The sequence below is a fragment of the Cynocephalus volans genome, chromosome 12 (genome assembly GCF_027409185.1).
Source record: "Cynocephalus volans isolate mCynVol1 chromosome 12, mCynVol1.pri, whole genome shotgun sequence".
Classification (NCBI taxonomy): domain Eukaryota; kingdom Metazoa; phylum Chordata; class Mammalia; order Dermoptera; family Cynocephalidae; genus Cynocephalus; species Cynocephalus volans.
This window is the reverse complement of record NC_084471.1, coordinates 63,502,410-63,527,020: the sequence shown is the minus strand read 5'-3', so window position 1 is coordinate 63,527,020 and position 24,611 is coordinate 63,502,410. Positions and strand designations below refer to the sequence as shown.

The 24,611-nt window shown below is 45.5% G+C and overlaps 2 protein-coding genes across 10 annotated transcripts; both read right to left on the bottom strand.

The window, feature by feature from the left end:
* Positions 1 to 4,982: 4,982 nt before the first annotated feature.
* On the bottom strand, positions 4,983 to 8,222 carry CNPY2 (canopy FGF signaling regulator 2). 2 transcript variants are annotated; one of them, XM_063076033.1, is made up of 6 exons: positions 8,151 to 8,222; positions 7,235 to 7,347; positions 6,943 to 7,058; positions 5,765 to 5,968; positions 5,508 to 5,604; positions 4,983 to 5,141 (listed from the first exon to the last, which is right to left on the bottom strand). In XM_063076033.1, the coding sequence occupies exons 2-6, from the start codon at positions 7,320 to 7,322 to the stop codon at positions 5,098 to 5,100; spliced, it is 549 nt and encodes a 182-aa protein (XP_062932103.1). In that variant the 5' UTR covers positions 7,323 to 7,347; positions 8,151 to 8,222; the 3' UTR covers positions 4,983 to 5,097. The 2 variants fall into 2 exon arrangements, with proteins under 2 accessions (XP_062932103.1, XP_062932102.1); XM_063076032.1 differs by lacking the exon at positions 8,151 to 8,222 and adding an exon at positions 7,882 to 8,143.
* A 582-nt stretch (positions 8,223 to 8,804) lies between these two features.
* PAN2 (poly(A) specific ribonuclease subunit PAN2) lies at positions 8,805 to 23,107 on the bottom strand. Of its 8 annotated transcripts, none has more exons than XM_063074692.1 (26): positions 22,949 to 23,107; positions 21,894 to 22,292; positions 18,755 to 18,924; positions 18,523 to 18,643; positions 18,276 to 18,353; positions 17,620 to 17,887; positions 16,866 to 17,208; positions 16,567 to 16,663; positions 15,551 to 15,670; positions 15,212 to 15,331; positions 14,803 to 14,931; positions 14,481 to 14,680; positions 14,236 to 14,372; positions 13,994 to 14,100; positions 13,681 to 13,779; positions 13,491 to 13,564; positions 13,184 to 13,385; positions 12,793 to 12,936; positions 12,607 to 12,666; positions 12,170 to 12,260; positions 11,233 to 11,390; positions 10,991 to 11,134; positions 10,692 to 10,871; positions 10,471 to 10,564; positions 9,966 to 10,163; positions 8,805 to 9,474 (listed from the first exon to the last, which is right to left on the bottom strand). In XM_063074692.1, exons 2-26 carry the CDS (start codon positions 22,173 to 22,175, stop codon positions 9,440 to 9,442), a joined length of 3,651 nt encoding a protein of 1,216 aa, XP_062930762.1. In that variant the 5' UTR covers positions 22,176 to 22,292; positions 22,949 to 23,107; the 3' UTR covers positions 8,805 to 9,439. The 8 variants fall into 8 exon arrangements, with proteins under 8 accessions (XP_062930762.1, XP_062930765.1, XP_062930764.1 ...); XM_063074695.1 differs by having other exon boundaries at positions 13,238 to 13,385; XM_063074694.1 differs by having other exon boundaries at positions 14,236 to 14,369.
* Between the last annotated feature and the right edge of the window lie 1,504 nt (positions 23,108 to 24,611).

The window sequence follows — 24,611 nt, the reverse complement described above, 5'->3', positions numbered from 1 at the left end:
AATATGTGGAGAAGAGCAAAAGCAGGAACCTGAATATCCAGTGTCCTTTGTGAGCTGTCAGTTTTGTGTTCAATGCCAGGAAATCTGTCTTACAAATGCCCCCTTACAATGAAGGCTTCCAGAGCAGGCCAGAGCCTCTGGGTCCTGGACATTAGTCTCATTCCCAATCCAGTCATACAATCTGGTATAGCCAGCCCACCCCACATTTAGCCACAAGATCAGGAGCTGCAGGCCAACGCCCCATTCCAAGATCAAGCACCCTCCCTTTTTGTCACATTACTCCCATAGGGCCTCTGGGCTATCTCTCCTACTTGGCTATCTTCTTCTTCATCTTTTTTTTTTTTAATAAGACCGGTAAGGGGATCTTAACCCTTGACTTGGTGTTGTCAGCACCATACTCTCCCAAGTGAGCAAACCGGCCATCCCTATACAGGGATCCAAACCCGTGGCCTTGGTGTCATCAGTACCACACTCTTCCAAGTGAGCCACGGGCCGGCCCTACTTGGCTATCTTCTATACTCTCATACTCTGTGCTCCACAGAGACCATTCAATGACCCATGGCACTAAAGAGATCTTCCACACCACTCTCTGACTCCTCTGGGTAGACAAGACCTCAGGACCTTTGTATCTCCCTAAGCCTGTCATGGCCGTTAACCCAAGCACAGAGGGGAACTGGCCCAAGGACCAGGGCACTTTATCTACAAACCCTAAGCTCTAAGTGAACGGTCCTTTTTATCTCTCCACATAGCAGTAACAAGGTTCAGAGGTCTTAGTAGTCATCTAAGCCAAGTTTAGATAGATCTCATTTATAAAAAACTCAGTTTATAGCTTGGATTTGGAAAAAGGGAAAGAAAACTCCTATATTCTCTTCCAAAATTTCCTCAAACCCAGCTTCACATGGAATAACCAATGCTTCTCTGGCTTGGGGATCAAATAGGTAGGTCTTAGGAAGAACATCATAAAGAGAAACTACACAATGCCCCAGAGGAGCAGTGACCCCAGCTACCTCCCTGGTGATTTCAAAGTGGCACACTGATCAATATTTGCTCCCAATTTAGCATCTCAGAGAGGATTTCCTCATAACCTAGAATAGTGTGACCTGGCTCCTTTCCTCTGGTTAATAATCCACAGAGACTAGCCAGCAGACAAGAGGACTAGAGGCATTCTCAGGGTGAGGCTACCAAAGGGACAATTATTGAGTGGCCATAAAGTAACCTATTTTGGAGCTTTAGTGATTAGAGGGAGTGTAGGGAACAGCAATGCTCTATGCCCCTTGACATAGGGTCCTGGAGCTTAGTATCATGAGGAATTTATGGACTTGTTTCAAAGTTGTCCAATGCTGACATCCACTGTTATTAGCCTAATGGGAAAGCCTAGGGATGATCAAAGGCGTTAAATGAAATCTCCCAGGAGCTGGCTTAGTCTCTTTCTGAACATGGATGGGACTTGGGGAGGAAAAGAGAAAGTTAAAGGAGAAGGATTGGCATGAATAAAGCAGCCAAGTGAGCTCTAGGTGCACATACAACTAAATGCCTGGGAACTAGAGGAAGCAAAGGAAAGAAAGCATTGAGGTCATCATGACCTTGGGAGGACCTCTTTAAAACAGACAGGGACAATGGTGCCCCCTGGTGGCCAAGGACAAGTGCGAGCACGCAGCCTAAAATTAAACCCTGGTAAACTGTCTACATGGGTAAACTAAACTTCTTTATTTAATAGGTAATAGCTAATATTTATTGAGTACTTACCATTTCCAGATATCATCTAAATGTGGTACATGCATTATCTTAATTAATCCTCACAACAACTCTAAGATATGTAGGTAATAATAGTTATCTGTAAAGAGGAGGAAACCAAGGCTTAGATGAAGTATCCTGCCCAGGGTCATAGCTTGTAATTGGCATAGCTAGAATTCAGACCCAGGTTGGCCTCATTCCAGAGCCTCTATCTTAATTACTAAGCGGTACTTTTTATATGATGATTGACTGTGAAGTATCAGCTGCAACTCAGTAAGGGAATTTTTGAGTTAACTCTCTCCTGGGGGCATCAGCTGACTGGGTTGCTATATTTAAAGATATTTTAAAAGATAAGGAATTATAGTCTTTCTCATCTGTAAAACTTTTGTACACCCATACATGAAATAGATGATAAAAGGTGACTGCCCTCCCCCCACCCCCCAAATACAGAAAGGTAGGAGAGACAACCTAAAATGACCAGAGGGGTAAAATGGGCTTTTTACAAGGAATAATTAGTCTGGGTAAATGGCTGAACAGAGGATATAATGCTTTTCTACTAGATTACTAGAATCAGAGGGCATGCATTCAAACTTCGAGGTATTTTTTTCAAACAAATTTTAAAAGTTCTACTTTACACAACCTCTAGAGACTACATGGAGACTCCACTACATGGAGTGAGGTATAGCAGAAAGACCACTGGTCTAGGGATAAGATGATCACTGGGGTTGAGGTCTTGGTACTTGGCTGACTAGTAAGACACTTCTCTTAGCTCAGTTTCTTCACTTGTAAAACAGGAATAACATCTATTTCTTAGAGTTGTAAACGATAACATGTATGTGCTTGTTATATGAGTATTCAACATATATTAGTTCCCTTTCCCTTTCTATTCATCCATGTCCTATATTTAAAGTAATCTTGTCCCTACTGTGAATCCCTTTTTTTTTTTTTGCAGCTGGCTGGTATGGGGATCCAAACCCTTGACCTTGGTATTATCAGCACCATGCTCTCCCAAGTGAGCTAACTGGCCAGCCCCTGAATCCTTAACAGCAAAAAATCCTCTAAAGACTAGATTTTCACATAATGAATTTTCCTTGTTAGGCCTAGACCTTACTTAATATTGTCTTTGGAAATGTTTAAGTTCTGACATTTTACTTATAAACTAATTTAGAAGGTATCTAAAGCTTAAAGAGTAACCAGATTTGCAAAGTTAAGAGCACATGCCCTACCAAATACTGGGCTAGAATAATTTGTTATAGTGAGCTTCCAGAAGAGTTCAGATAAATTCATGGATTCCTTGTGGTTTGAATTAAGAGATGTGCAAAGTGTATCTTCCTAACCTCCTGACGATCAAGTCAAGAGAATAACTTGTACTCTTTCCTATGTAGGATACATCCCTGTGTACCAATGGCAAAAACTCTCGGGCTGGAGAGTTAACAGGTGTACCTGACAAACCAGTGAGATGCATTACAAGAAACTTGTTACCAATTAACATTAAAGTTATTTCATTTATTAAAACTTGGGAGTGGCTGGCCAGTTGGCTCAGTTAGTTAGAGCTTGGTGATATAACAACAAAGCTCAAAATGTTTGGATCCCCATAATGGCCAGCCTCAAAAAAAAAAAAAAAAAAAAATAGAACTTGTGAATAATTTGTAATAATTTTTTGTAAATTAAAAGTTTCAAATTTACTGTAAGAATACTCTCATTTATACTTCTGGTAAGTTTTCTGTTGTAAGAGAAAGTTGTTTTTAGACAGAAAGCAGGCAATGGACAGGACCCTGGGTATACTTTCAGGAGTATGAAGAATGTGAACATTATTTGGGCATCAGAGGGAAAAAAAAAATTTATAACAGCTCGTTTGGAAAACTGATTTGACAGGATACAGCATTTCTCATGGCTGATGAGAGAAGATGGAATTAACACCAGTCTCTGAGTTTAGCAGACAACTAATATCACAGTGCTTGCTCTGAGTTAATATATTAGATTTCATAGATATTTGTGGTATAAGAAAACTTTGTTGAATACATTCATTCTATGTGCCAGGCTTAGTACTATTAAGAGAAAAAAGACTTAAAATAGCAGCTACTCTACAGCTGTATTAGGTCTGATTGGCACTTGAGAAAGTTAGCTTTAGATCCAATTTTGCCACTACATACAGAACTTTAGGAATTGTGGCTTCTCTGGGCCTGTTTCTTCATCTGTAGAACGGGCAGAGTGAACTAGATGACCTCCAAGTTCTCTTTACAGTCTAAATATCTTTGAAATGTTTATTCAGGTGTTCTCTTCTTGAGGCATTCCTGACAGAGATTTACCATTCAAAACCCTGAAACAGCAACACTTCAGAACCAGGATGTTTAAGAAATTTTCAAAAGAAAGCGTATTTCAGGTTTTCATCCTTATGCCCCAATTCTCTACACACAGAAAGTGGGGACAGACTTCTACTCCAGACTGACAATGGTTCGTGATAGAGATGAGAAAAATATACTTTATTGTTGCTGCTGGCATCAACTCTAAAAGCTTAGGCTAGCAAGCAAGACCTTTCATTAAATAACATTTCTTACCTCATCTGTCCCTATCCGATAAAGCCCTTACTTTTCAGCTGAGTTGGTCACATCCATTTTCCCCTTCCTGTCTCTGCTCTTGTTGGTCCCTCCATCTAGAAGGGCAGGGAGGGAAGAATAATGCATGTCCATTATTTCCTTCAAGACCAAGCCCCATCTTACTTGATGTTTAATCAGCATGAATACAAAGAATTTCTAGAATCCTATATTACCATACACTTACTTATGTTTCCTTGCTTATTTCATAGAGGTTCCTCTTTTCTCCATAGTTAGACTCTAAACACATTGTATTAAGTGGTCACTGAATAAATGCTTATCTAAATGCTTATTCTGAAGCAGAATCTCAGAAGGTAAAAGAATTAAAAGTTCAGGCTGGGCTGGCCCATGGCTCACTTGGAAGAGTGTGGTGCTGATAACACCAAGGCCATGGGTTCGGATCCCTATATAGGGATGGCCGGTTAGCTCACTTGGGAGAGCGTGGTGCTGACAACACCAAGTCAAGGGTTAAGATCCTCTTACTGGTCATCTTTTAAAAAAAAACAAAAAAAAAAAGGTTCAGGCCCCTCCTACCTTTGTGCTACACCAATCCCAAAACTCTTCCCCTCTGTTTTCTTTCCTGTCTATAATCCCCTACCTTCAAGCTTAATGTAGGGGCCAATTCCAGGCATGAAAAGACAACACAGTTTGTACTTTTAGTTTCATATTTTTTCAGTTCATTTCAGTAAAAACATAATATAAAAGGCATTGCCACCATCTTTCCCTCCTGGGGGTGATCCATCAAGCCGGTCTGGGCTGCTCCAGTAGTTCATAGTTCATCATGAGATATGTGCAGGGCATGGTCACATAGATCTGCAAATAGTACATAATACTTTGAAAGAAAATTCTACTCTCATATTGATATATGCCACTATCAAGAAAATACCCAAAACCAAACTGGCATATACATCAACCACCATTCTTCAGATCATATGCTTATAAATAACAAAACATCCCTACTGCCCTCTCACCTGTATCTCAGGTTAGGGAGACACAAATTCTGAGAGCTGACAGAAAGAGAATAGAGACGAACAACCCAAGTCCCTAAGCCAAGGAAAATGGAGGCCAGCTCTTGAGCTAATATCAGAGGATTCCGGTAAGGGGAGGTGGGGGGGGGACAGGGAATGTGCCAGATTCCACAGGGCTGTGAGAACAGGAGATAAAGTGGGGGCAGCTTACCTGTTCGTTTACTACAAAGTTTGTCTTTAACATTATTGGCCTCTCGGGAAAAGAATTCAATGAGTTCATCCTCGTATTCCTCCACAATGCTCTCACACTGCGAACCGAAGGGAGAAACAAGTGACACAAGGCAGCAAGAAGAGGCCTCTTGCCTCTACCTCTAGAGAGGAGGACAAAGACATCAATCCAACCTTCTACTTTGGCCCTCAATAACCCCACTAATTTCCAAGAAACAGCTACCCACTCCCATAGCTCACCGCAAACTTGAGGGTGCCGCTGATATCTGAATCAATTCGGATGCCCTGTAGGTCCAGTTCACTGGATTCTCCATTCCGGCCCACTACACGTACGTAGTTCTTGCGGTGGGTGGAAGGGTCAATCTGTTCCCCATATTCCTTCATCCGGTCACAAACCTCCTCTAGCAGCTCTGTGAGGTGGGCCTCTGAGCGAGCATAAGGCACCTAGAAATATCCTCATCCTTGGGTCACTCTCTTCTACCTCTGTACATTAGTAATTTATATCCTTACTTTTCCTTCTAAATCTAGCTCAATCAACCTATTCTAAAAAGCCTTTCCTAATTAAAAACAGTATGGATTATTTGTATAGTTTCAAAGTACTTTCAAATATATGACCATCATACAATCCTAATAATACAGGTATCATTAGCTCTTAGAGACCTCTTTGATTAACCCTAATCAACTATGTTCTTTTTTTTGAATTCCCTTAGTTTTTATTGATGAAGGTAATAATTTTTTTTGTATGAAAGTGAGATTAATACCTGCCCTCAGTAGGAGAGCATTTAGAAAGGTAGTGTAGGCTCTGAGGATAACAATTATTAAAGCACTTCACGGGGCCAGCCTGTGGCTCACTCGGGAGAGTGTGGTGCTGATAACACCAAGGCCACGGGTTTGGATCCCATATAGGGGATGGCCAGTTAGCTCACTGGGTGGGCATGGTGCTGACAACACCAAGTCAAGGGTTAAGATCCCCTTACCGGTCATCTTTGAAAAAAAAAAAAAAAGCACTTCACTAGCATTGTAACCTTAACGTTTATCTATTACTCACTAGGTACAGCTTTGTGTATGTATTATGTTTTCAACTAGAATAAATTTCCTAATTACAAGGATAAGACCTTTTATTCTTTTTGAATGAATGTTCATACATATACCACAGTACTATAGTGAAAACAAGAGTCATGTGGATTAGGGATGAAGAGAAGGGGGCTGATCAAGGCTCCCTGTCTGCTAACAAATTCTACAGCAGAAACAAAGTATTAAAGTTTGAAGCCAGGAAGTACGTGCACAGGGTATAAGCCCCCAGATTGCTCCAAAGGAGACAGAGCCCAATCTTTTAGACACTTCTCTGGGTCTTTTTTCTTCATTTCTATTAAACCAAAGCCCTTAATTACTTTCTCCGGGGGAAGAGTAACAGTTACCTCCACCACTGACTGGCTGCCATCTGGATTGATTCGGAAAGATCCCATCTGAATGGTCTTCTTGGGATCCACCTGGGCAATTTCCCACTCTAGTTCATCCACCAGAGCCCTGCAAGCTGGTGCAAGAGGAAAGAATGGGGGTGGGGGTGGAGGGGGTAGTGTAGAGGGTAGGGCGGGAGGAGAAAGTGAATCACCCCAGGGATTTCCATTCATCCTTTTCCCAGGCCTTGGATCTCATGCCCTCCCCCAAGGCTCTGCTTCCTCCCACTTCTCCTTCTCTTTGTGCCTTTACCTCCACAGTGTAGATCCTGGCTCCTCCGAGCCCAGGCAGTTCCCAGCAGGGCCCCCAGAAGCAAGGCCAGCCAACCCCAGCCTTTCATCTTTAGGGTAATGGGGTCGCTCCACCTGGGTTTTGGTGGAAATAAAACATAGGTGTGAGGTGTTGACTCCATATTTTTCTGCCCCCCCCCCCCCTTTCTACGGCCTTCAAAGGCTTCAGTGTGACTTAGGATCTACTTCCCAGGCAATGGACTCTGTTGCGGCGCCTGAGGGCCCTGATTCCCCCAGGCGGTGGGTGGTAGCGCGAGCTCAGGACTTGGGGCTAGTCCAGGAACTACGTCGACAGGTGAGGCCCCAGTTGTTGGTACTTTAGTACTGGATGCCTAGGGCTCACAGGGCTATGCGGCAGCTATGGGGGGGAAGCTGGCGATTACGAGGACTACAGGCACAGGGGAGCTGCTGACAAGGAGCCTTAGGCCAGGACGCCGGCGAGAAGAGCACTCAATAACTAGGGCCTATTTGGACCCAGCACCGAAGATTCCTGCATCCCCATCTCCAGCCTGTAAGTGACTGCCTGTGCGGAGCAGTCCGCCATTACTTTCGCTCCAGTCCACCCCCAACCCTCACGCCGGGCGCCTCCGCCTTCCGCATCTTTCCCACCTCTGCTCCCAGGGCCGCCGCCGTGGCCCAGGCGATGGAAGACGGTCGGACTCTCACTTTGGCCTCGGTGCCTCCCGACCCTAGTACCTAGCTACGGGGGAGCGGGGCTGTCCGGGCTTCTCCAGAGCGCTTCGGCGCTTTCCAGACACAGGGTGCCCCGACGACCACCTAACCCAGCTCGCCGGACCCTAACTGACACCTAAGCGGGGCTCAGGTATGCTACCCTGAGAGCCCCAACCAGAGACAGACCCCAAACCCGCCCCTGCAACCTCTCGCGCGAACAGGCAGCTTAGGAGCGGCTCCGAGGCAGCTAGGACCCCGCTCGATAGCCGAAGGACCCGGACTTGCGTGGCGAGCACTTCCACGTGACCACCAGGGGTCAGCAGAAGAATAGGAGTGGCCTGAAGCGAGTACAGAGTTCGGGCATGCTGTATGGAAGTCGGCGGGAGCGCGTGCGTGTCAGTGTACGTGAGCTAAGACCTTCAAGACCAGAGGTGCGCTGCTAGCGGGGAAGAAGCCCGGGTTTCAATACACCGGAAACTATATCTCCCAGGAAGCAGCACTGCAACACCAGACAGAACCTTTGTCAGTATACACGTCCTAAGATATCTTGGGACCTGTAGTTTGTCAGCTTACACAATTAACAGGGAAACCATACTATACAGTCTGCAAACAATCTGACTTAGGGTTTTAGGCAGCTAAATCAAAGACCTAACATTGTCCAGGGAAGACATAACCATACTCCTCCCATATCCATAACTTCGGATTCCAGAGCTTTACCTTCATTTCTAGGCGGGGTTTTGAACACAACTGTAGTTTTTCCAGTTGTAATAGGAAGCCAAAACAAAGGAGGAATGAAGTCAGAAAACCCCGCACTAGCAGCTCTCTAATGAGACAGATAATAGACAATATTTTTGCTTTTATTTTATAAAACATGCAGTTTAAAACAAAGTTTTAAAAATTAACAAAACTTGGTACAGGATAGTGGATGGAAGACAGATGCTTCTCAGCTGTCAGCAGGAATAAATGAAGCCAGAAGCCAAGCTTTGTCCAGGACCCAAAGGCCCTTTTGGCAATGGTGTTGGCAACACTGGTCTGCTTGGGCCACCAAGACTCCGCATGCTGGCCCCTCCAGGCATCCCTCAAGCAATTGGAGACTTGAGCTAAATCTTGAGTTGCTGTGGTATCTTCTGGCACGGTCCAAGACTTCAGTCCCTAGTCAGCTAGGAACTGAGAGTTTTGGTTCTAGGAGCTTCTCTGCCTGGACATTATCTACCCAGGATATTTATTAAGAATACCAATTCCTTGCCATCTGGGTCAATTCTAGACTCTTGTTTCTGGCCGCCTATTCTGCAAAGGATGAAGAAAGAATCTGGCTCCTAGAATCACTGCAACAATTCTGCTGCATTCTAGTTCTATTAATAGCACCATCTGGAGACCCTGAGTGGGTCCAATTCTGGAAGTGGACATGGTATAGCCAACTTGGGAAACCATCTCCCAGTTCTGGAGCAACAGAACACTGAAGGGAGTGGGTAGTGGTTCTTTGGGACAGGGTAGGTCAGAGTGCCAACACCGAGGAGAAGACAGCTGCATCTGTCAGAGACAAAACCAAGAGCATGACTCTTAAGGCGAGTGGAGAAAAAGCCTTCCTGTACAAGTACTTCTTATGAAGAAAAAGTGCAAGAGAAAAGTGGACATAGACCTTCCCCAAACATTTTAGAATCGGGCAAAAGGAAGTTATATGACCAATGGAGAGTTTTTTTTTTTTTGGACTGGTAAGGGGATCGCAACCCTCGGCACAGTGTTGTCTGCACCAATGCTCAGCCAGTGAGCGCACCGGCCATCCCTATATAGGATCCAAACCCGCGGCCTCGGTGCTACCAATGGAGAGTTTCAATAATAAACTCTATTTCACTAAATGTTAGGAGCATTAAGTGCTTTGTAAACTACTAAGTGTTTTACAAACATAAGGTACGGGTGGTAGTGTTATCATCATCATCATTATTACTATGGTGGTTATAATCTCCATATATGCAATCAAAACCCACCCAGTCTGGTTTCCCTTGTCCCATCCCAAGCCTTACTCTTGGGACTTGTCTGGCCATCAGGTTCAGGCACCTTCCAGTCCATCTTCCGGCCCTTCTCGTAAAGGCCCTTGAGCACCTTGTGGAAAGACTCAGGCTCGGTGCCATTCTTGCTTAGCTCTAGATACTTTCGGTAGAGCTGAAGGGCTGTGCGGGCATCCTCAATACTGTCATGGGTTTCCCCTTGAATCTTCAGGTCTGGGGTAAGCAGAGGTGGAATAGTTTAGGACCTAGCAAAGGGAGGTAGGAACATGTCCCCCCACTCCCACCCTGACTTCCAGAAAACAATAATAAAAAACCTGTCTGCTCTTTTTTTTTCCTCCTGGCTGCCTATAAGGGAAAGAGTCAAACATCTTCCCTAGAACACAGAAGGATACTGAAGCTAATTAAATCCATTAGTAACTCTCACCACTAACTCAGGGTCCTCTTTATTCCCCCTTGGTTCTCCAATACTTTTCCTGTTCTTAATGAGTACCATAGCGGCCAACAAGGCAGAGCAACTCACCCAGAAAGTACCAAGCAAGGAATCGCAGGGAAATCATTCGTTTTCGGGGCATGTGGAATAGGTAGACAGTGTCAAGGACTTGGTCCTTGGGCACCTGTCAGGCATAAAAGAGTGGGAGTCTTAAGGTAGGGGATCCATAACTTCCCATTCTCCAAAAGCACAATGTATACCCTGAGTGGCCCACCCTCAAAAGAAGACCCTTAAAAGAGCCCTGCCCAAACCATGAGGTTGATGACCCGGAAGTCCTTCTGAAGGCCATGACCCACAAACTTGACTCCAATGTCAATGAGAAAACGAAGCTTTAAGTAGGTAGATTTGAGAGTTGTGAGGTGCTTGGAAGAAATTTTGGCATCAAGGTCTCCAGGCTTTATCCCTGAGTACTGAGTCAAGTAGTCCACCACCTAGGAACAGAGAAAAGGACAAGTCATTCAGGAAGTGAGATGTTGAATACCCCCCTACCATTCTTCCTGGGGTTCTCAAGCACACGGTCTGCCTCACTTCTATCTCCATATCCTAATACCTGCTCCTGGGTAGAGATGTAGTCATCAATGAAGGGGATACCCTCACTGGGTCCCTGGCCTCGAACACAAGTAATCCTTGCTACTGACATCTGGCTTGGTTTAATGGTAGACTTGGTACCATCACTGCGTAATTCTGCTTCCTCCTACATGAGAAGAGTTAATTAGGAAATCAGAGAAATGCTTAAAACTCCTAATATCCTCAGAGTTCTGTTCCCATGATCCATCCTTTTGGTCTGGTTACCTCATTAAGGGTGACAAACTCAGCATCCAGGCCCACCAGGTCCCCAACCTGTGGCATCTCATTCAGCATCAGTGGAATAAAGGTAGTATGTGTTTTCCGCTGCTTCCGTGCCAATGAGGCTTCAGCCAGCAGGACACTTGCCTCAATAGGGTTCTTGACTGAAAGGGAAAAGGCAGAGGACAGAGGTCTGGGGATAAGGAAGTGACTAGGGGAGAGAAACCCAGGGTGGCTGATCAGAGACTCTGAGCCTACACTGTGATCCCTCAATAATCAAAGCATGTGAGTAAAAATATCATGTCTGATGAAAGGAGCTGGTAGATAGAGCAGTTAAAACCAGAAAATTATCAAGAAATATGCTAAGAAAAAACTAGAAAGATGACAGAGAAGAAAGAGTAAGATTTTCACTTTGGACATTTGTTTAGAAAATACAGAAAAATAAGGTTAACAGAGAAAATATGGTTTAAAGGTAACAAACAGGGACTTAATAAAGAATTCAATTCCAAAAGAAGAGATCTTCACTTAGGGATCAGAATGGTTAGACTCAAAATCATGACCAAAGCCATTTTGATCGCAATTCCACCCTCACCCCTTCCCCACACCACCTTCAGGATTTCCTGCTTCTAGATTTAATGGCTGATAAGCAGGATTCTCTTTAGTATTCCTGGAAATATTAACACTCATTACCCATCTTTTTTTTTTAAAGATCCCGGTAAGGGGATCTTAACCCTTGACTTGGGTGTTGTCAGCACCACGCTCTCCCAAGTCAGCTAAATGGCCATTCCTATATAGGGATCCGAACCCATCAGCACCACACTCTCCCAAGTGAGCCATGGGCTGGCCCTACCAATCCTAAATACTTAAAAGCTATGGTCCCAGATCTCTTCCTGAAGCCCAGTCTAAACTGCCCACACCCTTGGGTCTACTCTGTACCACTTACTGTTCAGGTTGTATCTGGAATTAAGATTCCTTTTGACGTAATAAAGGATAGCAGGTACTTTCCAATTCATGTCAAACTGGACAGCTTCATGCTTTAGAAGAGAAAAAGCACTTATGGCCCATGTATATGCCCCTTTTTCCTTTTCCCCAAATCAGACGAAGGCCAGGACTCAGGTGTTATTTTTAACTCTACTAATGCTTTTTCTTCTTCTTCTTTTTTTTTTTGGTGGCTGGCCAGTATGGGGATTCGAACCCTTGACCCTGGTGTTGCAACACTGTGCTCTAACCAACTGAGCTAACCAGCCAGCCAATGCTTTTCATTCTTGAGGATCCCTCCCACTTTCCTTCTTGAATCTGCCTGACATTCTATAAGGCCCTGAGAATGAGGATGCTAGGAAAGGGGAGATGAAAGCGGAAATACAACATGTTGCAACTAACCTTATCAATAGGTTCAATAAGAAAGTCATTGAAGAGATACCACTGCTGGTGAGTAACGCCCTGTAGAGATACAGAGAAAGACTGATACAAAAGTGATGGCTGGACCCCTCTGTCTCAGACTCAAGGACAGACCCAAGACTCCACGGTGGCCATCCCCAGGAGTATCCCTGCCCTTACCTCACTTACCTCCTTGCGTTGGTGATAGGTCTCTCCGACTTTGATGTGAGCCACCAGGCTGCTCCCTGTGCGTGAGTCCAGGATGTGTACCACAGTGGCCATCAGGTCATACACATAGACACCATGCTCTTCCTCTGCCCTGGCTGGGCCCCACTGTGAGGGGGGTACCCAGGCTGCTAAGCTAAGTTTAATGATGGGGAATGAAGGGAAACAGGGACAGAGGACAGGGAGGTGGGGGTATTGGGGATGGGGGACCAGGGTAGGTTATCTCCATCCTAGCCCATCTATGACTCCCAACCCTGAACTAAGTCACTCTGGAAAATCCCACAACTGGTAAATACTAGCCCTTATTCCCTTCCTTTTCCCTGTACTAAGTTCCACCTTCCCCCTGCCGTTTTACCTTCTGCCAACTTCTCTCCCTTACTCCCTCTCCTCTTCCCAGTTTTTCAACAACCTGCACCTCATCTCCATCAGTCCAATTGCAAACATCCAGTCCTTTGTTTCTGGTCATCTTCATGCGAATGGAGAAAGGAAGCCAGATGTTCTTTAGCTCCTCAATGGAGGGACACAACAGCACACCCTCTGGACTCCCTAGTTCCTTCCTATCAGGACAGAGAATGGGGAATTTATTCTGAAGAAATCTGGACAGTGACAAGAGGACTCACTGGGTAGTTCAATCCTTTGACAACTACCAAGATAGCACCTACCAATCAGCCAAGGCAAATTCCTTGTTCTTAGAGATTTCTCCACCATGCTTCTTTACTGTCATCTTGAAGGCAGCCTGAACACAAAGGAAAAAACATCTGATTCCTCAGGAATATAATAATATATGGAGGTCAGAAGGGGAAGAAAACTAAAAAGTACTCCTAAAGCCCTGTTTCCAGCCCTGGTCCTTACCTCAGCCTGCATTCTCCAGAAATCAGCCTCTTTCGAGCTGTTTACCTCACAATTGATGACAAGGATATCTGGCAGATGGCGGATGTTGCGGGTCTGAACCTGAGAGGGCAAAACAAACAAGGAATGGCAGAGAGTCTACATGGAAAGAAATCTGGAGAGGAACAGTAAAACCTAGGTCTGCATCCTCAAACTGGAGTTCCTCCCACTCCCTATGGATTCCTGGATGGCAATATTGACATAGCTAGCCCCAGATGAGATCATGACTAAGTCCCCAACATGGCAGGACTCTAGTCCAGGGCAACAGCCCACTCACCGTAGGCTGATACTTTTCACAGTTGTCACACCAGGCCTGTGTATTCTGCTCCAGGCAGATGCTTCGCTTCAGCACCTGAGCAAAGTCATAGTTCTTCCCAGTTTTATCTGAGGAGAAACTGGATACTTCACTCCAGATTCTCCCCTCTGCCCTCAATTAGTTCCCCAACACCCCCTCCCTGATGTTACAGGACATCTGGGGGAGCCTTCCAACCCAGCTTCAGGGTATACCACTGTTGCTACCCTCAGGGTAGGAGAGTGTGAAGAGCAGGGTGGATGAGGCTCGCACGGTCTCACTGCCACAGCGGCAGAGGCTGCAGTTCTCCATCTCACAGCTGAACAATTGCCCAATGACAGAGTCCCCCGATGAGCAAAAGCTGCTAAGAGTGGGGAGGGCGATATATGCACACTGAGGGAGTTAGGAAACCCTTTAAGGTACAGAGGGGCCTGTCATGGTGGCTTTAACTATTCCTATCCCAATTCCATACCTGCCTCCGACACCTCGATAAGCCTGGGGTACTTCCAGCTCCTGCATATCCTGATGCAACTGAGTGAGAATGAAGCGATTCCACCTCTGAATGAGCCTGGCCAGATTGCCCTTGCCTGAAGCCTCATCCGAGTCAGCCAGGATCAGACCAAGGGCTGAAGCCTCAGGAATGGTACGGAATGCACGAAGAAAATTACTGCCCTGGAAGTGTGTTGGTGGAAAGGCATTATTTTCTCTTTTATGACCATTTGCACAGCAATGTCCTTACTTATCCACCTCCCTTTCCCTTCCATTTGAAACATCCCAGGTCTCTAGGCACTGACCTGGCAAGGGTCACCACGAGAGAGGTCCAACATGTGGAAGAGGAAGCCCAGCTCACATGCCAGGCAGAACTCCTTCTGGCAAAGGTGGTTCTGGATTAGACAGCGAACGGGCTCCAGGAAATAGAGCACCTGGAGGGAAGAGCAGGAGAACTGGTACAGGAAACTGGGATAGGAGGAGGAGAGATGAAGAGGCTGAGTGAGCTGGTAGAAAATACAAAGCAAGAGTCCACTGAAGCAGTGGAGCTCACAGAAGGGGACTTGAAGGTTGTGAGGGCAAGAAAGAATGGCAGAGGAGGCCACAGTACAGTGGGCTGGGTTGAGGAGACCTGGAAAGAGTACAGATTGAGGAGCCACACGGAAGAAGAAAGGCAGTAGGCACATTCAAGTCATGGGAATACCCAACCCTTACCTGGATCATGCAGTTACAATAAGCATTAGGGATGTGGGGCTCTAATCCAGCAAACAGAGTCTTATTGTAGTGTTTGAAGTCAAAGTCCTCCAGCCCTAGCTTGGAATATTTGATGGTCACCTGAGGTAGAAACAGTCTGAGCAGAACAAGGATATCCTCAGAGTTCCCCAAATCTTCCCAATAGCCACAGCCTTTCCTAGAACCTCCTTCCTGGGTTCAGGGTTGGTAGGTGAAGGCCTCTTGACTATCTGAATCCTCCAATCCTTTCTCAGATGACCCCCTTCCTAGGGCACCTTTCCCCACAACCCAAAGTACCCCTGCCTTGGTGTCCCCCAGCACCTTGCGGTATTTCTTAGAAACGATGTGGAGATGTGGCTCCTCTTCCCGCCCTACTGGTGACTCAGTGACCTGGCTGAAGCTGTCAAATTCACTGTCTGATTCCTTGAGTCGGTAAGGAATCTAGAGTTTTAAAAAAGAGGTAATCTTGTTGGATGTCTTATTCATCTTGGGTTTCCCCCGCTTCTTCATCCCAACACTAAAATAGCCACCAAGTCCTGAACCTTCTATTTTCATCAGATTCTCAGCATCCATTGCTTCCTTTTTGTTTCCACTGCCATCATTCTACTTCATGGACAACTGTGATGGCTTCCACATTGGTCTCCCTATATTCACTCTACCCAGTACACCAGTACCAAACCAACCCTCCCAGAATGCTGCTTTCAAGTGCATCATTTCTTCCACTACATACTGCTGTTCAAGGCTTCACAATCTAGCCCTTTCTAACCTTAATCTCACTTCTTCCCAATACCAACAGTTGCTCCAGTCATACTGGTATACTCGTAGTCTCCCTCAGACAAACCTATTGCATTTAAGCCTCTTTACTAACATTGTTCTCTCATCTTGAATATTCTTCTTTGTTATTATCTACTTACCCATATCCAACCTTTCCAGCTCAAAATCCACCTCTTCCATTATGCTTTCCCTGAAGACCCTAGCATTTTCAGGGTAACATTTTCCCTCCAAACAGCTCTGTCACTGAATGCTTATAACATTCCTTTAGTATTTAATAAAATGTAAATAATTTGATATGGCTACATCTTACCTTCACCAACCAAACACTAAACTTCCTAAGAGCAAGGACCGTATCTCCTATATCTTTTTTTTTCAAACAGTTCACACCATATCCATCTCCTATATCTTTGAATTCTCCCTAATACCTAGTACAGTTCCTTCAATTCAGTAGGCCCCAAAAGGCCCTTATCAACTGTCTAAAAACAAAAGTCTAGTAAAGGAAAAAGACAGGAGAAACACCAGTGAGCTAGAGTGGGGGCTGGCCTTCCCCCCTCTGGACACACCTGATTGCGCAGCCTGGTGCGGGGGTTGGGTGCATAGCCAATGAAGCCCACTTTCTTCATGGTGCGTAGAATCTCTGCATCCACAGGTGGTGCTCGCCTATAATCCAGTATAGTTCTAGGGCCTGAAGTGCTATGGTGTCCAACCATCCACCCCCAATCCCCAAGGGTCCAGAAAAAAAGAAAATACTGAAGGTAGACAAAAATCAGGAAAGCAGTAGAATAATAACAGGGCTTGCAAATAATTCTGGTATCTCAGCCTTTTCCCCCACCCTCCTTTTGGCCTAGAGGGAAGATACAACCTGGGAGCTGGAGCAGAGTTGGCAGCAGGCCAATCAGAGAGAAGTGTGTCAGTGGTGAGCGGGACAGGAATGAGGGAAAGAGGCAGCAGGTCCTGGCTCCAATCCAGAGGAGGCAGTGAGTCCACGAGACAGGGCAAAGCAAACTCCGTCTCACGGGAGTAGGGGTTGAAGGAAGGCTCGGGGGAATCAGTCCAGAGGTGCACACAGCCCTCAGAATCCCCAAAGGCCAGGGCCTGCTTGCTGGCTGACACGTCAAACGTCATTAGCAGAGGCCCCACAGGATTCACATGAAAGATGTCTGCTGGGTTGGCCAGGCCTGTGGGCTCACAAAACTGGCACTGCCCTAGGAGGGAGGAAGAAGCCCACTGAGCCCTGGAAAGTGAAAGGGAGCCATCCTTTTATGCTCTTCCTACCCTCTTCCCGATATCAAGGCAATATGGGCCCCAAATCCATATCTAGAGATAGACAGAATGCCTTCTGATACCTTCCCATAAACCACAACATGGTTTGCTACCCAGCAAAGGGCAATTCTAAAGTTATTTTGCCTACTCCATCTTTATATTTTCCTGTGGTCCTCACACCCAAGGAGAAAAGAAAAACTCTAATCTCTGACCAAACCCAAGTGAATCCCTGGGATCCAGATGAAGGTTACTTCTTTCCCCAACAAAGAGGTTTCTGGGAGAGTACTCCTCCTGGTGCCTAGTTCTCCTTTGCTCACTGACCCGTTCTACCCAATCCTATATCCCCTTCATACCTGACTGGGAGATAATAGCAAGACGAGAAGTATACGTAGGGATGAAGCGCAAGAAGGCAGGATCCACGTGTACTTGAAGTGGCGTGATAGCACGCATCATGCGCAAATCATACACCTTGAGGAAACGGTCGCAGGCCAGGCCAGTGAGGCGGCTTGAGAAGCCACAGGCAGCCAGCAGGTTACCATGCACATCAAAATCCGACAGACTCCCCGAAAAAGCATCGAACTCATGCTCCACCTTAAAAGTACGGAGGTCTCGTAGGGAAACCTAAGGAAGAGATAATGCTGTTATATGCCTACTCTGTTACAAGGAAGAATACTTGCTGCCTACCTAACCCTGTGAGGTTCCTACCAAAGGAAGTAGGCTCTAGGATATGGACAATTAGAGCACAGAAAAGGTAAAAGAAGCCAAGAGCTAGAAGGGACCCCAGAGAGAACTCTTGTTCTCCTTTTGCCTCCAAGGCACCTAGTTAGGACAGAAAACATCAGGCTGCAAGATAATTTCATAGTATAACATGGCTGAATAGGAAGTGAATTCAGTCCTCTCATCCCTTATCTCGAACCAAACTACACCCCCAGAGTTGAGGGTAAAGAGCCCAATCAGATATCTCATGAAACAGGGCCCTGTGGTAGGAGGAGAAATGGAACTTGGCCACCTTGCCAGAGGTGTGGCCACAGAAGAAGAAGCGATTTGTCTGTCTCATGATGGTGACTCCAGGTGTCTCAACTGCATACTGGAGAGGGAAGCAAGAGAAACCAGTGAGAATTTTTCTCATGGACCAAAGGAACGGAAAGGTCACACCCATATCTCAGGCACATTCCCAGCCCAAGCATACCCCGTCCCCCTTCTCCCCGCAAAAACATCAGGCCCTACTATAGGTCTTTCCTGCTCTAGACTTATACCTTCTGAGTCTCCTGTACAGTGTTAAGATCAATCTCCAGTATGTGGTTCTGCAGCCCACCAATGAGTAGAGTGCTGCTGTCAGTCAGCAAGAGACTGTGCATGTCCTCACTCTCATCCAGCCTGTGGGGGAGGAAAGGCTAAGGGGCCAGGGTCTTGCAAGCTGCCAATCCCTTAGCCTTCCCACTGTATGAGGTACCCTCTTTCCCAGTCCAGAGCTGAGAGGCCACTTACAGGTAATCAAATATAATAAGGCCCCCACGGGCTATATACTTGAGGTTGCTCTTGGTGAGAAAAAGGATACCATTTTCCAGGCTCTGGATCTGACGAATGTCATCACTGCCATTGACCTGAAAGGATGAGTAGCGCTCCAAGGCTGGGCCAAAAAATGAAGTGGCATGGCCCTGTAGGGAATAAAGTCATCAGAGACAACCTAAGTGAAGGGGCAGGGCCATTCCGGATGCAAGTCAGGGACTGGGCGTTGCTCAGCTTTTCTCCTTTGTGGCTAGAAGCAATTGAGAAATAAAACTAGGGACCAGTCAATCATAGTGATAAAGACACTGATAATTTTGTCTTACATTTATTGAATGTGTTACAAAGTACTTCTGTAAACTCTACCTCATTTTATCCTCACAATGACCCTGCTGAATAGGTAAGGCTCAGTTGATTAGAACAGTGTTCAGAAGGTGAGGGACATGGTCCAATCCTCTGCTGGCCAGCTTATTATGTTTCACAGTCAAGTCTTAATCTCTACCAGCCATCTGGGAAATAGGTACTGTGGGTCACAGGCTGGAAGAGAGAAAATGTGAAACTCATTCCTCCCTTGGCTTCTATGAGACCATTCACTACTAGTTTCTCTCTTCTTAGTTCATACCTTCTCCTTATGTACTCGCTTTAGACCACTCTTGAAACATGGCTGTTGCCAGCACACTATCTTCTCACTCTACTTGTCTTCCTAGGTAATGTTATCCACTCTCACCGTTTTAACCATCCATCTTAAAGCTGATGAATATCCTTCCCTAGCTGAGACCACTGCCTCAAGCTTCAGAGTATGCATCCAAACACAGTAAGCCCTCTGTATCTGCAAGTTCCCCATCCATGGATTCAAATAACTGCAGATCAAAAATATTTGAAAAAAAATAATAATAACAATAAAAAATAACAACACAAAATTCAAAATAAAGGTCAAAGTTTCAAATGCCTTTACAGGCCAGCCTCCAAAAACAAAACAAAACAAAAAATTTTAAAAATACAAAATTTAAAAATACTGTATAGCAACTATTTACATAGCATTTACGTTGTAATAGGTATTAGAAGTAATCTAGAGATGATATAAGGCATAAGGGAGGAGGATGTGAATAAGTTATAGGCAAATACTATGCCATTTTCTATAAGGGACTTGAGCATCTGTGGATTTCAGTATCTGCAAGGAAGTGGAGGATAGGGGTTGGGGTCCTAGAACCTATCCCCAGTAGATACTGAGGGACAACTATACCTACTAAATATCTCTCCTTAGATATCCCATCAGAACCTCAAATTCATTACATCCTAAATTAAATTCATTGTCTTACCTCATTTCAATTCTTACTACGTTCTCTATAATACCATGATCTACCCAGTTGACTAAGCCATGTATCTGGTAGTCAAGTCCTGTTTATTTTACTTCCTAAATATTTCCCAAATCCATTCTTGTGTACCTGTCTCTACAGTGCTTCCTTTAGGTCTTCATCATATCTAATGTGAACAATTACAATAGCCTGCAAACTGATCCTACTGAATCCTGCCCCTTAAATCAAAATCCACCTCAGCACTCTACTTAGGATGCAAACCAGACCTTGTCATTCTGGATAAAAACCCTTCAATGGCCTAATCAAATCCAAGCTCTCTCTCTTTTTTTTTTGTGGCTGGCTGGTATGGGGATCTGAATCCTCAACCTTGGCGTTACAACACCGTGCTCTAACCAACTGAGCTTACCGGCCAGCCCCCAAATCCAAGCTCTTTTTAACAGAGAATATGAAGTTCTCTAGAATGTTCTTTCCTCAGCTATCTGCCTGGCTACTTCCCTCCCTTCTAGAGGGCCTCGAATGGTCACCCTGGCCTGCATCTAGGTCTCTATTCAGATATGAGTTTATCAGAGAGAACTCCCCTGACCAACTACCTAAAATAGCAACATATCCCACCCTTCATTACTTCAAGTCCCTCACTGCACTGTATTTTTAAGAGTATAATCAACACCTGATATACTGTATATATTTTTGGTTTACTGCTCATTCTAAACCTCGACCTTAGAGCAAGGTCTGGCACCTCGTTGGTGGCTAAAAAAACACTGGTTGAATGAATAAATGTCTACCTCTTCAGCTTTAGCTTCCAGTCCAGTAAATCCTTATTATGTATAATTCCTGCACTCTACTCACCATGCTCATATATCACCATTCTTGGGAATCTTTATCCTGTGCCAAGACAGCCTCTTCTCCTCTCCTTCCCGATTCCTATTTATCTTTTAAGACTCAGTACAGGAGGCCTCTCTGGCCCTCCTCCATGCTCTCCAGCATCCAGTACATATTTTCACCCTGGCACTTAGTACTATGAAATTTTGCTTATGTCTTTTTTTCCCCTCACTGTCTTGTAAACTCCTTAAGGTTGAGGATTATGGTTTTGGGGTTTTTATTGGCAGCTGGCCAGTACAGGGATGGAATCCTGGACCTTGTTGTTATCAGCACCACACTCTATCCAACTGAACTAACTGGCCAGCCCTGTTTTATCTGGCTTTATCCCCTGTGCCTAGCATAACAATAGACACTGCCTACTGAATTGAATGAACTGCAAAAAAATTCATCCCTTCTAATGGAAAAACAATTCATGCCCTATGAAAGGTAAATTAGTAAAGCAAGGATAGCACATTATTTCTTACAAAATCTTTGGGCTCCATAGCATGTTGGCAATATGGATACACATTTTTAAAAATTAACACTGATAACTGCTCTTAAGAGTAAAATCAGCTAGAGAAGACAAAATGATTCCATGTAAGATATGCAGAAACATTCGTTAAACATTATATAATTATAAAAATGGAAAACAAAGGAGGGAGATTAGAAATTGGATTAGGATGTCTACACACTTCAAGGTTAATCAAAACATGGGATGGGCACACTGCGGCAAAAGTAGGATGCTTTCTGAGAAAGAATACCTATGTAACTCATGCCTGGATCCTAGAATCCCCCTTTCTCCCTCCACCCCACTCCCTTGGCTTGACTTAAGAGACCCAGCTAGCTCTCATCACTTCAACTTGGTTCTGGTAAATGTCCTTGGTCTAAGACCAGATAAAAACCTCCAACATCTCCTTTTGGTCCTCACGAAGGGGTACAGTTCTTACCCCATGGCTCCCCACCCACAGCATCTCCTCGTGCAAGTCAAAGTGAGAGACGGAGACAGGCACGCCCACTTCAGCCACCATGCTGTGCAATTCAGAGTAGACACCTTCCATTATGTGCACTGATTCCTGGACAGGAAGAGCCTCCAAGGCCACTCCCTCTGGGTCCAGCTCCACATTTTGTAGCAGACTTGGGTTCAGGTGGGCATCCAGGACAGGGTCCAAGGCAGAATGCATGGCTGGGGAATACTCTGCCAGTCCAGGGTCCAAACCCTCAAAGTTCATGATGATGATGGCAGCTGATTAGACCAGTGTCACATCCTCCCTTGCCACAGTCCCTTTAGATGCCTGACCCAACCTTCAGCAGGACAGCAGTGGTGGACCTAGAACAGACATCACGGCCTGCAAGGGGAAAGACGTAGCTGAGTAAGGGATGAGCCCAAGTATTTGTACTTAGTGTCTCCTAGGTTATGTGGACGGGAGGGAGATGAGGCAGACAGAAGGGATTAGAGACTGCCAGGCACAGGATGAAAAACAGGCAGGAAGGGGATGGGCAGTGGGGTGAATGTGGGAGAAAAGGTGTCCCTTCCTCTCCTTTTCTCGGCCCTCTGGACTCCCCACCATCGCACCATCTAACTTAATCCTTGACTTCTCTTTCACCTCCCTTCAAATCTGCTCACTTGCCTGGTTCAGCCCCGAACCAACAGGTGAAGTGAGAAGAAATTGCGGAGGTTGAAGTTAGGTAGAAGGGTCTAAAATGCTTGTATACCCCATAATTGGGGGGTGAGGAAAGTTGGGCGGTGAGAACAAGAGAAGTCACTTTCCCAGAATCCTCTGTAATAGTTACCCAGGATTCTCTACCGAGAAACAACAATGGCTACATACGCACAATTGGGGCGGGGGTAGGGTACGGTGATGGAAACGGCTAGCTACCCAGAATTCTCTGGGGGCACTAGAGAAGTCGGTTACCCAGAATTCTCACCAGGCAGCGGGGAGGGGGAAGATTAGGGCAAGGGTCAGATCTGTTCCTGGGATGCTTACGGGGAATGGGTCATTACCAAGATTTCTCCATGACGGATATTTTGGAGCGCGTGGACATAAAACGAGTAGGGGGAAAGCAAGCGCCGTCAGCTCCGCGGGAAATTCCAGTTTCCCCAGTTCTCCCCCGCGCTTCAGGCTCAACCGAATTCTACGTCGAGAAGGGCGTCGTACTCCCAGTCGCCGCTTCCAATCAGGAAAGGCCCGGGGCGCGCCTAAGCCAATCAGAAGGAGCCAGGTACGGACGGCTCTGAGAGAAGGCGTGTGACGCAGGAGCTGGGCGAAAACGAGGTTACGGGGCGCCGATGGGGACAAACAGAGGTAGATCGGGGGCCTGTCTGTTGTGAAAAGTGATGCCTTCTATTTTAATCCTTCTTTAATAAAATTAGCTCTAGACTTAGAAACTGAACTTTTATGTTCCCTATAACTTTAGAAATTCTAGAATAAGGGGCGCCCAAGGCAAAGCACTGGGACTCGACTGCTGGGTATTCCCAGCGTGGCTTAGTCCACCCCCTCTCCTCGCGGTATTCTTGTGAGCAACTCGCCACCTCTGACCTTGTTGCCCACGAAACTCGCTGGCATTTCCTATCATTTCTAGATATGGGAGAGAAAGAAGGAAGCGGGAGACAGACCCCTGACAAGGCCAAAGTGGCCGCATTTTCTACGATTCTAAAGGCATCCGTCTAAAACTCCCAACCGTGATTTTTCCCTCCCCACAGGCCCCGGTAATATTCCCGGGGAGCAAGTCTCCCCTGGCTCTCAAATTCCCCTAGCTCGTGGAGTTGGACGTTATCCCTCGGAGGGGGATGAGCACGGCAAATTGAAACATTTGCCTTCCAAAAACTCATACAGATTTACCATCAACAGGAATTCTTGGGGCCTATGAACTCGAACTGCTTTGGAATGAGTCCAAGTTGTGAGATGTCTCAGGGCACTTTAGTTTAGCTGTTATTACTGTTTTTGGAAGCCACATGTTGGGACTCTGGTGGAAGAAATTCCTCACAAAGGATACAGTTTTAAAGCATTTCTCTCTCTCAATAAAGGCTGGTAAATTGAACTTCATAAAAAGACCCAAGAATTTGACTTCCAGGACCAAGAGGGGTTGCAGACTGAGTCAGAAATCCTAAAGCAGAGAAAAACACCTTAATTCAGAGGATCTCCCAAACTGATCTGACTTCACAGGTCCTTGGATTTAAAATCTCAAAAGGTGGGTGGTGAGGGACCTAAGACAATTCCTACACTTTAAGAAATCTCCATATTGAGGTCACAAATTGAGAGACTTCACAGATCCATGAGAGTTATACAGCCTGAGATATCTGGGCTAAATAAACTATAATTACAGATACTCTCATTTCTCCTCATAGTATCCAATATAATGCAGTGATTAAGAAAGCAGGCTCTGGGCCGGCCTGTGGCTCACTCGGGAGAGTGTGGTGCTGATAACACCAAGGCCACGGGTTCGGATTCCACATAGGGATGGCCGGTTGCTCATTGGGTGAGCGTGGTGCTGACAACACCAAGTCAAGGTTTAAGATCCCCTTACCGGTCATCTTTTAAAAAAAGAAAAATAAATTAAAAAGAAATAAAAAAGAAAGCAGGCTCTGAAGCCAGATTGTCCGCACTGGAATTCTAGCCACTTAGTAGCTCTGTGATCTCTGGCAAATTACTTATCTCTGCACCTCA